Here is an 11,547-nt window from a genome sequence, read left to right as displayed (position 1 = left end):
CTGCAGGCATGGCAGAGTGCAACCTAAGGAAACGCTTGGTGTTTCGAGAAGGGCTGGCAGAAGTAATCAAGGTACCTGGTTGGGTTTTTTTGCCAACGGAAGTATTTTCATACATATTTGAGAATGCTGCCATTGTTTTTATGTCTCATTAAGCTTAAAGGAAGCTGAAACTTCCCGGTTTAGCACACAGCTTGCGTTAGGAAGCAGAAGAGCAGAACAAGTTCCCACTTACTGACGGGCAGGGATTGACTCTTTCCCTTTCGCCTTCCTCCCGCACTGCCGGTGCAGTGCGTGCACGTGCTTCATCCGCTGCGTGCAAGCACAGCACCCCTTAAATTGAGCTCCAGTGTCTTAACAAGGGTCACGTTATTCCTAACCCTAATATTTTTCCTTTTCAACTAAAAAGATAAGCTTCAAGTCAGGTTATCTATCTGGTTTATTAGTAGTTATTTTCCGTGTGGAGTCAATTGCTGTAGCTGATGGAGCTAGCAGTGACCCCTGCAGAACGGGGGGGACCTTAACGAACCTTGTACGTGTTAAAGCTCAGCTTGTTGCGGTAAGCACAGAAGCCCAGAGGAGGAAATCTGGCCTTGGATCCTGCGTGGGACTGGGCACAGCAACGCAGTTGTCAGCTGTGTGAGTAAAATTCAGGTGAACTGTGGTGAAATAAGTGGAAAATGTCATTGGAAAATTTCTATACCTCATAGAGGGTCATTTCTTAGGAGCAAATCGTACTGAGCCAAACTGGAGCATCCCTTGGCCTGCTGTGCAGAGGGAAGATCAGGCGCCGGTGTGCTCCTGCACTGTTGATCTGCTCCCAGCGTCTCGCTGGGCGAGAAGGTAATCGATGCTGAGCTGGTACACAGCTCCCAAACCAGCCCAAACGACAGGGCTGGTTTTCCTGCTTTCTGGGTTTTAGGGACATGTACTGACTTGATCTAATGGCCGCAAGCTGTGAACAATGGTGTTAAATGAAGCGTGGCTGCGCAGCGTGTTGTGTAAGCGCTGCGGCGCGCTGCGCTGCACGCGGTGCCCCATATAGAGCCATCAAACCCTGCTCCGGAGAGCAGGAGGTGCTGGCGAGCCTGCCGTCTCCCCGGCACTGTAGCTACAAGGCATGCTCCAGAAATCAAACAGCACACAGGCTTTAGTGCTTTCCCACTTTATTCCCTCTCTAGGAGGGTTTCTTGTACCCAGGGTACCCATCCTACCAGTGACAGAGGCCTTAGCACCTACAGAATGCAGATTTTCTAAGACCTTTGGGTGGGTTTTTTATGCTTTTCAAGAACCTTCAGTGCACTCTCTTAATGCATAATGGAATTGGGAAGGAGGAAAAATGCATCTGTGAATTGCTCTGCAACACTAAAACTCCTGAAATCTTCAAGAGCTGGAGAAGTTTTGTTAAGGAAACAGGGGAAAGGGACTTTCAGGTAGCCTCTTGCGTAACATTTTTTTTTTTTAATTATGCTTTAATATTTCAGAGCTGGATGCAGCTGTGCCGTGGATTTTGCAGAGAAGTTTCCTGCTACGTGATCGGGAGCGCATGTTGCACGAGGTGATGCTGGAAGCAGAACTGACCCTAGTCCCTTTGCTCTTCACCTACCCTTTCCCACCCAACTAAACGCCACTGTTCTTATATCAGCTTTTTCTGAGACTTTGCATAGTTTTAAAATGTGCTCTTGTAGGCTTCAAATACCAGCAGGCTTTGCCCAAACAGCAGTTTGCTCTGGACAGCTGGGCACGGTCAGAGAGAGCAAACAGGCGATGGAGTTAGGAAGGAAGAAAACAGCCACAGGAGTAAATACCTGAACGCTGAAGATGTGGACCGAATGGCCCAATTTTTGCTTTCCTCCATGTAGTAGACGGGAAGGTCAAGTTAAATCTCTGTCTTCTTGTGAGGACAGAAATTGTTCCCGTGTCTTTACCAAAATAAACATGCAAAGATATCTCTGTTTTGTTTTTTGGACTGTACTCTGCCATAGCTGATCTGAGCCTAAAGCCTTTTAAATCATTGTAGGAAGGAGCACTCTCACAGGATGCAATAGCTTTCACAGTACAGAACCAGTTTAGCAGCTGCTAAAGTGCTAAATCTACCAGTTTCTTCAGGCTAGCAGGGAGATGGAGTAGATGGAGTCAAATGATAAACCTGGGATTTTCTGGGCAACCCCGGTTCCTGGCTGAGCGTCCACCCTGTGCAGCAGTATTGCTGGAGGAGCTGCGCTGCCTGCAGCGCAGGCCAGGGGATGTGACTTCAATTCCCTGCTATAATTTCCCCAGGTGTCCCTGGGCAAGTCACTTTGCCTCTCTCGGCCTCAGCTGGCTGCAGAAAGAGGCTCTGAGCCCTGCCTCGCCGGGGCCTTGAGGACCTGCAGGTGACTCTCATCCTCTACCCCGGCTTGCTGTTGCTGTAATCTGGCGGTTTTGTATTTCCACCTAGGTCACGGTGCGTGTTTTCCTAGCCGCATGTGACCTTTCTTCCCCGCAGGCTTCCCAAAGAAAGCACTGGTGACTCATGGAGGACAAAATTATGCAGAGCTCCTGAAGTCAGCATCCTTTGCGTTGGCAGAGGGAGTTTTTAAAATGAAGACGAATCAGCTGTGTCAGACTTGCCTGGGAGTTAACTCTTGGCCCCTCTGCCATGCAGACCGCCCTGGCTGGCGTTGACACCGGGAGGTCCAGCAAGGCGGGGACCGCAGCCCGGCGGCAGGCGAAGCCAGGGCACCGCGGAGGCGGGCTGGGGTACCGGCCCCCTTCCCCCTTTCCCCCGAGCATCTCAGCGAGCAGGAATGAGGGGGTTAAGGCAAGCGGCTCTCTGCTGCCTGGCTGAGTTAGCACTTCCATGTGCCTCCAGAAGAGCTCCCGGGAACAGCCGCTGCATCAGGGCAGGGGGAGAGGGAGGGACACTGCAGCAGGGCAGAGGAAATGTTATTTAACGGCGGCTCCAATCTCCTCCCCCTCGCCTGTTTTGCTGGGGGAAAGGCAGGGAGGGCTGGAAGGAAGGGATAAACCACGGGGGGGCTAATGCCGAGAGCCGGCGGGGCCGCCGGGAGCGGAGGCTGCTGCTGCGGGCTGCTGCCGGCGGCGGGCAGGGCGCCGCGCCGCCCCCGCAGCCGCAGGGGCCATCGTGGGCACGGGGCGGCGGGGCCGGGGGCTCCTCCGCTGTCGGCTTCACCGGCTGGAAGCCTCCTCTAACTTCCTAACGCGGAGCTTGGGCTCAAAACCCCGGAGAGAGGCAGAGATCTTTCTGGTACTCCGGCATCTCCGAGCGTCCTCGGTGGCGGCTGGCAGAGGGACGGGCAGCGGCCGGGGCTGGAAGGACGGAGGCTGCCGGTACCTTGCGCGGGGGAAAACTCCCTGTGTTCCCCGAGAGGAGATGTGCCCAAGCTGACGGACAGGGTAGCTGCTGGGTTTAGACATCTCGGTTCCACAAGGAGAAGAGAAGAGACTCGTACGGTTGCTGTAACTATGGCAGATACCCCAGAAGGGGTCAATCCTCATTGCCTAATGCTAATTTGTGCCTGAGGCCACCAGACCTGCCTAGGACACACCACAAAACCCCTGGAAGGGGCAGAGACAGGTCTCAATGAAAATATCGATGACGCCCAACTGAAAACATGCACGCTGATACTCTCCCTTGAAAAGGGAGAAAGGAGCACCCTTCGGGCGTGGGAAGAGGTGCCGCTGCTCAGTGGGGGTCCTCCTGCCCGCTGAGGATCTGCGGGGGACAGGAGGCTTCTCGCAGCTGCTGGGCTCTGCCCCATGACCAACACAAAGGACCCGAAGAGAGCTATGGACTCCTCTCCGGTGACCTCCAGCTCTGCGGCGGGCCCCGTTACCTTCTCGCAAGTGTTCGGGCAGCAGTGCCAGCTGATGGAAGCAGGTAAGGGGAACGCGCGCACGTACAACATCAACATCCTATATCTCACCTCCTGGTCTGCTATGTCCTTAATCCCTGCCTTCCCCTGTCCTGTTTCCCAAGTTCTTCCCCAAACCCGGTGTTTTCCCAAGGCGAAGTTGGAGTGACCCCTGTTGCGTTTGCACGCCTGCCTCAGCTTCTCCTAAAGCCACTGAGAAGCTTTGTGTCCAAGCAGTTACAAATTTGAGGCAAGGGTTGGGATGACTGCTTGTTTTGGGTTAATGTGGACTGGAAAAAGCTGCCCTCACCTGATAGTGGAAGTTACCATTACGTTTACGTATGTACACAGCACGTATAGCAATTTTTCCAATTTCAAAATAATGACATTCAAACCGGAGGCTGATGTGCTGTTTTGGAGGGTGACTGTTGCAGTAGGGAGCGTCTCTAGGTGTGTGGATCTCTGCGCTGGTATTCAGTTCTAGGAAGGACAAAGTGTTTGTTTTTATCTCCTTTGCCTTTTCTGGCTGTTTGTGTTACTGCAGCACCTGGAAGCTCTGTTCCTTTTCCAGTTGTTTTCCTACATTTGTAACGTCTCTACAGATGGGCCTGATTATTGGTTGTCTCTGCCTTTTGGGTATTAAGGAGGCAGTGTGTAACATGCCTAATCCCAAATTTTCCATTTTGGCCTCTTGGTGTTCTTGCTCCGCACAGGTGCTCTGAAGCACCGGTCCACGAAGGGCCCCAGAGCTTTGCGCTAGCATCCTCCTTCATAGGAGAGTTCCCAAGACTAATAGGTTGGCATAATGATTTCTACGAGATTTGCTCTCTTCTTTCTACCCCTGCTTACAGGTAGCTCTGAGAGTGGATGTATTTATTTACTTATGGCTGTGGAGAAAGCCTGGGGTTTTGCAATGGTGCCGTAACAACGCTCGCTCTGAATTTCTAGGGCTTGTTTTACTTGGACCTACTGGTACTTTCTTATTACTGTTTGTGATGGTGCATGTATCTTGGCAAATATGTTCTCCAAAATGTCCCATTCCCTCTTTCTCTCTCCTCTTTTCTCTCTTCTCCCCAACCAGTTCTGTAGCTAATGACGTTTGGGTTGTAATGTTTCTATTTACGTGGTGAGATCCAAAATGTTATGTACCAGGGGTTTGCTGCAGATCTCTGTGACTTCTTTGGGCCTCTCCTGGTACTTTCACAGGTTGAGCTGGAGAATGACTCATTAGCTGACAGCTACTCAGTTAATCAAGCCTGTGATCATGCTGCTGCCTCCAAAGAAATGTCAGGTGGTTTTTCAAGAGAGTTTGGTATTAATCTTTTGTATTATATGGCCTGGGATCAGTCCAAAGGCTGTGGATCCAGTATGTCAGATGTTATACAAAGACGAGATGTGTGAGAAAGCCCCGGTCATGGGTGAGGGTTTGTTTTCCAAGTTAGTAAGGCCAACCAGGTGGGAAAACACAGGTGGCAATTTTAGGTTTGTTTGCTTTTCCTTTCCCTTTCTTACAGGGAAATGCCAGAGAGGAAACCTGTGAATCTAGGGCTTTTGAATCCCTCCTCAGTAGCTCAACCATAGGATTTTTCTTCCTTCTGGTGGATCATTTTAGTAGAATTTTCTAGATGTCTTCTCAGGCACGTGCAGCCTTCGGGTACCAGGTGCAATGCAATGTAAGGATGGCTGCCAGGAACATCACTGACATTCAAAGCAAATGAGTAGATTCTACATGCGTGTGATTTACATCTGCGTGAGCTTTCTGTTCTTATGGCAATAACAATATATACGCAGTGTACCCGAGAGCAGCACTTCAGCCGATATGTTTGTGGGTGTCTGTGCTCACAGGGCCTTGTAAAACTCGGCTGTCCGAGCTGTCGCCGCACTGCGGGGTGTCGATGCGGGTGGGAAGGATGCCCTAAGGAAACAGGGGCGGGCACGGGTTTGGGAGACCAAGCTCCGCATACTTAGTTGTGTCCTATGCCACTGGAAAAATGACATTTGGGATAGGGCCATAAAAGGGCTCTATGTTGTATAGGGCTGTGCAAGTGCCTTTGTAAAGCATAAGCCCAGATCTTGCCCCCTGTGATTCTTTTGCAACACCAAGTTCTGACCTGTACAGCCCAAATTTCAGAGGCAAGACTTGTAGGCACCCAGCACCACATCACTGTCGTTGGTGACATTTGGGCTTTTTTAATAATGCTGTGATATGCTTGAATGATAAAGGTCCTGGCCTTAATTAAATGTCAGACTGTGTGCCAGGAGAAATGCCAAACTCCAAATAAATCACAGACTTGACAACACAACTTTCATGTACCACCTGGAAAGATCTCATGTTTTTTATGGTTTCTGCTTTTGTTATAAGGACTCTCTTCCTCCAAAGCACCTGCAAGAAGAGCTGGGATCTGCTTGCAGAATGTGCCTTAGGTTTTGTGTAGCAGTATCTGTCCTGGGGGGAGAGAGTATGGCACCCTGTTGGAAACGCGTCTCCCCTCTCGCCTAATGCTGCACTTCAGTAACTTGCTCTGAAAAACAAACACTGAATGTCTTGAAAGTTAACTTTTCTCCTGCCAGCTGTACATTTTCCCATTTGATGGAAGACTTGAAAAGATTTTTTTTTTTTGTGCTAACGATTCTGCATAATTGGCTGATTATTCATGCGCAGTTTTTGTAGATTTGCATAATACCCTAGGCCGTACCATGGTAATCACAATATTAGCCTAAAGAGTATGCTGTCGTATGGGAGCCCTGCTCCAAAGCTGTTTTGCCCTTTGCACAAGCACTTGGTCTTTATTTAACCTCTGAAGCACTGCTTACTTGTACGTTGCATAGGATGCTCTCTGGAAAATGAGTTTTCTGTTTTCCTATTCTACCCTACTGCACTGTTGCCGCTTACCTTACCAAGCGTACTATGCCTCAGTAAGTTTGTTTGCTGGGACGTTGCAGTTACCTGGGTTTTTCTATTTGCACTGAGCACAGGGAATAGTGCAGATGGGAAGGCTGCAGCTGGCTTAACTCGCTGCCTTGGGAGTTCACCGACAAAGCTCCAGTTCCCCAAGGCAGTAAATCCTTGCTGTTGCAGGCATTAAATTTGCCTGATGCCCGAAAGATCTGACAGCGTCGGCTGGGGGCACGGTCACCTTGCAAAAGAGAGTAATTTCAAAAGAGGGACTGTAATTCCTATCTAGGATTGCTCAGAGAATAAGGTTTTCATTTCATGGGCAAGCCGTGCAGGTTGATTGGTTTTTCATCTGGTCCAACCTAAGTACAAGCTGATGATTTTCAAAAGGAGTAACTGAGAAAAAGGCTGGCTTCATAACCCAGTCCTAAATCTTCCCGATCTTGGCTGAAAGTCCTGTCCACCGGGCAATGCTGGAGGATCTTTCTTGTTTGAAGCATGAATTGGACCCTGACACAGATTCTTGCTATAAATTTTGCTGAAACCAAAATGAAACTCTAGGTTTTTCTCCATTTGATGATTTCTGAATTAAAAAAAAAATAAATTGTCTGAAAGATTTATGATTGGCGCTACCAAACTTAAAAGTGAGACTGAGAATTTGAAGGGTATTTCCCCGCTGCCCTCCTATGAAGTATTGAATATATATGGAGCGAGGCCTGATCTCAAGGAGAGTTACGGGCTCTCTTGAAGAATTAGGCTTAGCAGAGCAATCACTTTCTTTATAGGCAGGCAAATTCCAAGCAACTTGTTCGGCATAATGCAGTTTTCTGGACTTATCACTGTGTAGTATTCTCTGGCTCACTGCTCCATTAGGTTGTCATTTTCCATTAATTCTTTGGCTCACAGATGCTGCTGATTTGCTAGGTTCCAAATTTTTTCTATATCTTGCCAGTTAATTTTCCATTGATTATGAAATAAGAAATTCAGTTCAAGATGTGACCAGAATGAACAAGAAGGCTTAAGTAATTTGAAAGACACCCAGACTTTAAGATGTTGCACTGAAACTTTTACATATTATCTTTCAATTACATATATATCATCCAGTATGTGTATTTTGTATCCCACTCTGATGGTTGCTCCACAAATGGATGTGAGTTTGGTTTGGCTGCCAAGTAGAAAATTAAGGACGTGGTGCAAAGTTCTCAGGAGTTCTTCTATGGAAATTAATGTGGCTCAAAGCTTTTGCCTTTTTCTCCTAGGTTTGTAGTTTAGCTCTTGATCCAGTTCCTCTCAAGAGGAGTGCGAGGAAAGAGAGATGCAGCATTACCTATGCAATATCTTTGTCCTGCAGCACGATATCCCTGGAATCTCATCTGACCTAGCATCTTATTGCAAACAAAACATTGAATATGCAACATAGGATTCTTTCTTCTGGTGCCTGATTATGGTTTTTAAACAAACAAAATAGCATTTTTAAAAAATCTGCTATGTACCCTCTGATTTGGATGAAGTTTTCCTCGGGATCTGGGCTCCTTGAAGCAAAGACTGCAAATCTGATGTGTGTTGAATCTGAATGTGCCTTGAACTGTGAACCAAGCCTAGAGCGCTGCTGAATCGTAGATTGTGTTTGCGTGTCTGTCTGGACGGAGATATCGTGTCACTCTAGGCTTTTCTATTTTTTCCATGAAACACAACTTGAGCAAAACCTCATCTGAAAACTTCAAAACACAGCGATGTTTCCTTTAGCATCTCCTCTGCAGCGGCAAGGTGCTTCTCTGAGTAGGTAAATGGAGGGGAAAGAAGGGCACTTGACGTTGAACAGTGCTTGGGCAAGACTTAGGCTGTGATACAAAGCAGCGGCTCTCTCGCGGCAGAACATGCCGGGCAGTGCGTCTGCCGCCTCGCGCTGCGATGAGCGGTAGGGGCAAAGAGCCTCTTGGGGGCCCGAGCCGTCCTCCTCTCCCACGCTGTTTCCAAATTTTCCTTTCCTTGCAGGTGCAATCTTTTCACCTCCCCTTGGGGAAACCACTCCCACCCCCCTTGCTGTTTTGCACCGGAAAAATGCCGGTAGCAAAAAGAGTTTTTAACAGTGTCAGCAATGAATGGGGAAACCGCGAGCAGGGTTCAGAGTTGAAAGCGAAGAACCTCGGATGGTAGCGAAGGTGCTGCTGTTTGTACTGATGCTCCAGCCAAGGAGTAATTCGGCCCTTGGTGCTGTTTGTGTTCAGTTTTTTTTTTTTACTGGAGAAGGCAGCAAATTTTCCTTGAACAAATTTGAACGTTGAATATTTCCTTGAACGTTTCCTCAAGGAAATGCCTCTACTTGTTGCATCGGACACTGTAGGTGCGCTGACTTGTTTTTAAGTGATCATAAGGCGTTGAGTCGACAGCAACGCGATGCCTGATGAGAAAGGAAGCAGAGTCACAGCAGACACGTTTTCTAACGCACAAGCCAGGACTGAGGGAAGCCCAGCACTGACAGCTTCATGAAGGAGCAGAGTCACAGCGGAGCAGGGAGGGTCCTTTCAAAACAAAACCACAGATCAGTGCTTGCCTGTAACTTCATTTGCCTGTGGGACATTTCTCTGCCTAATAACTCCGTTGTAGCCAAGTCCTTTGTTAAGAAAACTTCACTAATATGATTGCTGATCCAAAGCATGCATCAGGCAATTGGGGAGGAGTTTATGGGAAATCTCAGCCTCTCATAAGATGTTGAAGGAAATCTCTGACCTTTCAAAATGAGGCTGAGGAGATGAACATTTACCATCTGTGCTCTTCTATTTTTTTTTTTTTTTTGTCCTTCAGTCCCTTATGCGATTTTCCATGACTTAATTAAACACCAACCAAAGAGGATCTGGTTTCAAACCTTTTACCTGGAGCTGAAAAGGAGCGCAGGTGATATGGTTTCACCTTCTTCCCAAAAGCTGAGGTTAACAGTGTCCATCAGGCACTTAGGGAGCCGTGTCCCTCTTATTTTCTGCCGCACATGCATGGTAAAAGATGATTTAATGGGTTTGCATCAAAGCTGCGATCTTTTCTGGTCCTGGGTTTCCTTAAGTACAACACTTCACTGAGCTCCGGCTCCAGCTACAAGAGCATTTGAGCAAATCTTTTGTGACAGCTCTTCTTCCCTCCCATGGACAACAAGAGCAAACAGTCAGCATAAAATTTGCTTGGATCGGTTGGTTTGAGACCACACGGAATCAGGGTTCCTTGGTACTTAGCACATTAGGTTTCCTACGTGCATTAATGAGTAATAAATTGTTCATGGTAACAAGTTGTTTCATTTGCTGTCCCAAGAGAAGACCACGTGTAGCAAAGGGCCTTTGTTTCCAAAGATGATTGCAGCAGTCTTGGTTAATTAGTGTGCCGCAGGTTAGGTCTGCGCACGAGCAGATTTCCTTGTTTTGGGGAAATAAGAAGCAGGAGCAGGTATTGGGGTGAACGATGCGAGATGAACTCGGTGATCCCCAAGAGTCTGGTCCTCCTGGGCCATGGGCTTGTGATGCTCAACGCAGGTACCAGAAGCTGTCAGACTGCTGGCCAGCCCTGCAGAAACCTGGAACAGAAAATTATTTACTGCAACGTTACAAAATTAGGGCCTGACTGTTATTTCATAGAAATTCAATGGCAAGGGTGGGAATGTTGCTTTTTTCCTTTAACTAAATCTGCCTGCTCTTGAAGATTTCTGTTCCCTCGGGGTGGAGCTATCATCCGGGTTTGCATCCTGGTGTTACGGCAGGCTTCAGCAGCTTGAAAGCAGCCGACATAAATCTCTGTGCTTATCACTATGGTGCTGGAGAACGTGTAGACGAGATCCCTGCTAACTTTCCGTGCGTGATATTGTCGTGCTAAATAACCTTGTGTGCGTTGGTGTAGAAAAAGGTGGTGTTTTTATCAAAACCAAACCCTTGTTTTTCTGAGATGACAAGAAACGTATCAAAAACAAACTACTCCGGAAGCCCTTTGAGTCTTGTGTTTTAGGGGAGAACAGGATAATCTGATTCTCCCCGGGGCCAGCTCCAGCACGAGGAGAAAAAGTCATTTACCTCTCCCCAGAAAAGCAATAAGTAAAAATCCTCCTTGACAGATGACGTGCTCCTGCCTGAGCTGAATAGATTAAGGCCACAGAAATGAAATGGGAAGATCACTAATATTTTTCTTTTCCACCCAGTGAAATAACCTGTTACTAGGGATAAAACAAAGTTACATCTGTCTCTCCCTTCACTTTGTTAGGTAGTGCTGTGCTCCCCAGGAGGAAAACAGTGATCAGTGCCTTGTGGATGGAGTTCACTTGCTGGTTGTACCTTTTATTGCTTTACAATGTTCTTTCAATCACACAAATATTGTGCCATTGCTACTTGCTTGGGAAGCCGCAGGTGACCCAGGGGTGCTGCACAGGGCTCCGAAGGGCAGGGGCACAAAAACCAATGGCTAGCTAACAGTCTAGAGATATTAATGTGAAGTGCATGAGAAATCAATGGAGACCGCATTTCAGTGAGCAAAATGGGGTGCAACAGATTGGAGGGTTTATCTGCGAGTGGTTTGCCTGGTTTGGTTTTTTCAGACTTGAAGAACTCATGGGAATTGCGGTGCGTGGCTGAGACGATGGGTCAGGGGTCTCTTACTGCCGAGCCTAGCTGTTCCTAATGGCCAAATAGCAGATCGTGTCCTGAGGGTGATGGGTTGTACCTGCTTGGAAGAGGGGAGAAAAACAGTATTCTCCAACAATGGGAAATTAGGGTATCTGGGTATTAAAGAAGTGGGGAAAGCTGGACATAGGCTGCAGCTAAATCC

At 48.0% G+C, this 11,547-nt stretch overlaps 1 protein-coding gene across 2 annotated transcripts in view; it reads left to right on the top strand.

Moving 5' to 3' along the window:
• The first annotated feature begins 3,025 nt into the window (after positions 1-3,025).
• KAZN (kazrin, periplakin interacting protein) overlaps positions 3,026-11,547 on the top strand; it is a 234,163-nt gene continuing 225,641 nt past the window's right edge. The window contains exon 1 of one of the 2 annotated variants that reach the window (XM_087755447.1): positions 3,026-3,880. In XM_087755447.1, coding sequence (XP_087611573.1) covers positions 3,760-3,880 — 121 coding nt within the window. In that variant the 5' untranslated portion in view covers positions 3,026-3,759. The remainder of the gene's footprint in view (positions 3,881-11,547) is intronic. The other variant, XM_087755446.1, reaches the window with a different exon arrangement.

Source organism: Nipponia nippon, unplaced genomic scaffold, assembly GCF_047370975.1.
Source record: "Nipponia nippon isolate SJK-2023a ecotype South Korea unplaced genomic scaffold, ASM4737097v1 scaffold_19, whole genome shotgun sequence".
Classification (NCBI taxonomy): Eukaryota; Metazoa; Chordata; class Aves; order Pelecaniformes; family Threskiornithidae; genus Nipponia; species Nipponia nippon.
The sequence above is the reverse complement of the archived record's forward strand: the minus strand, read 5'-3'. Positions and strand labels throughout refer to the sequence as shown.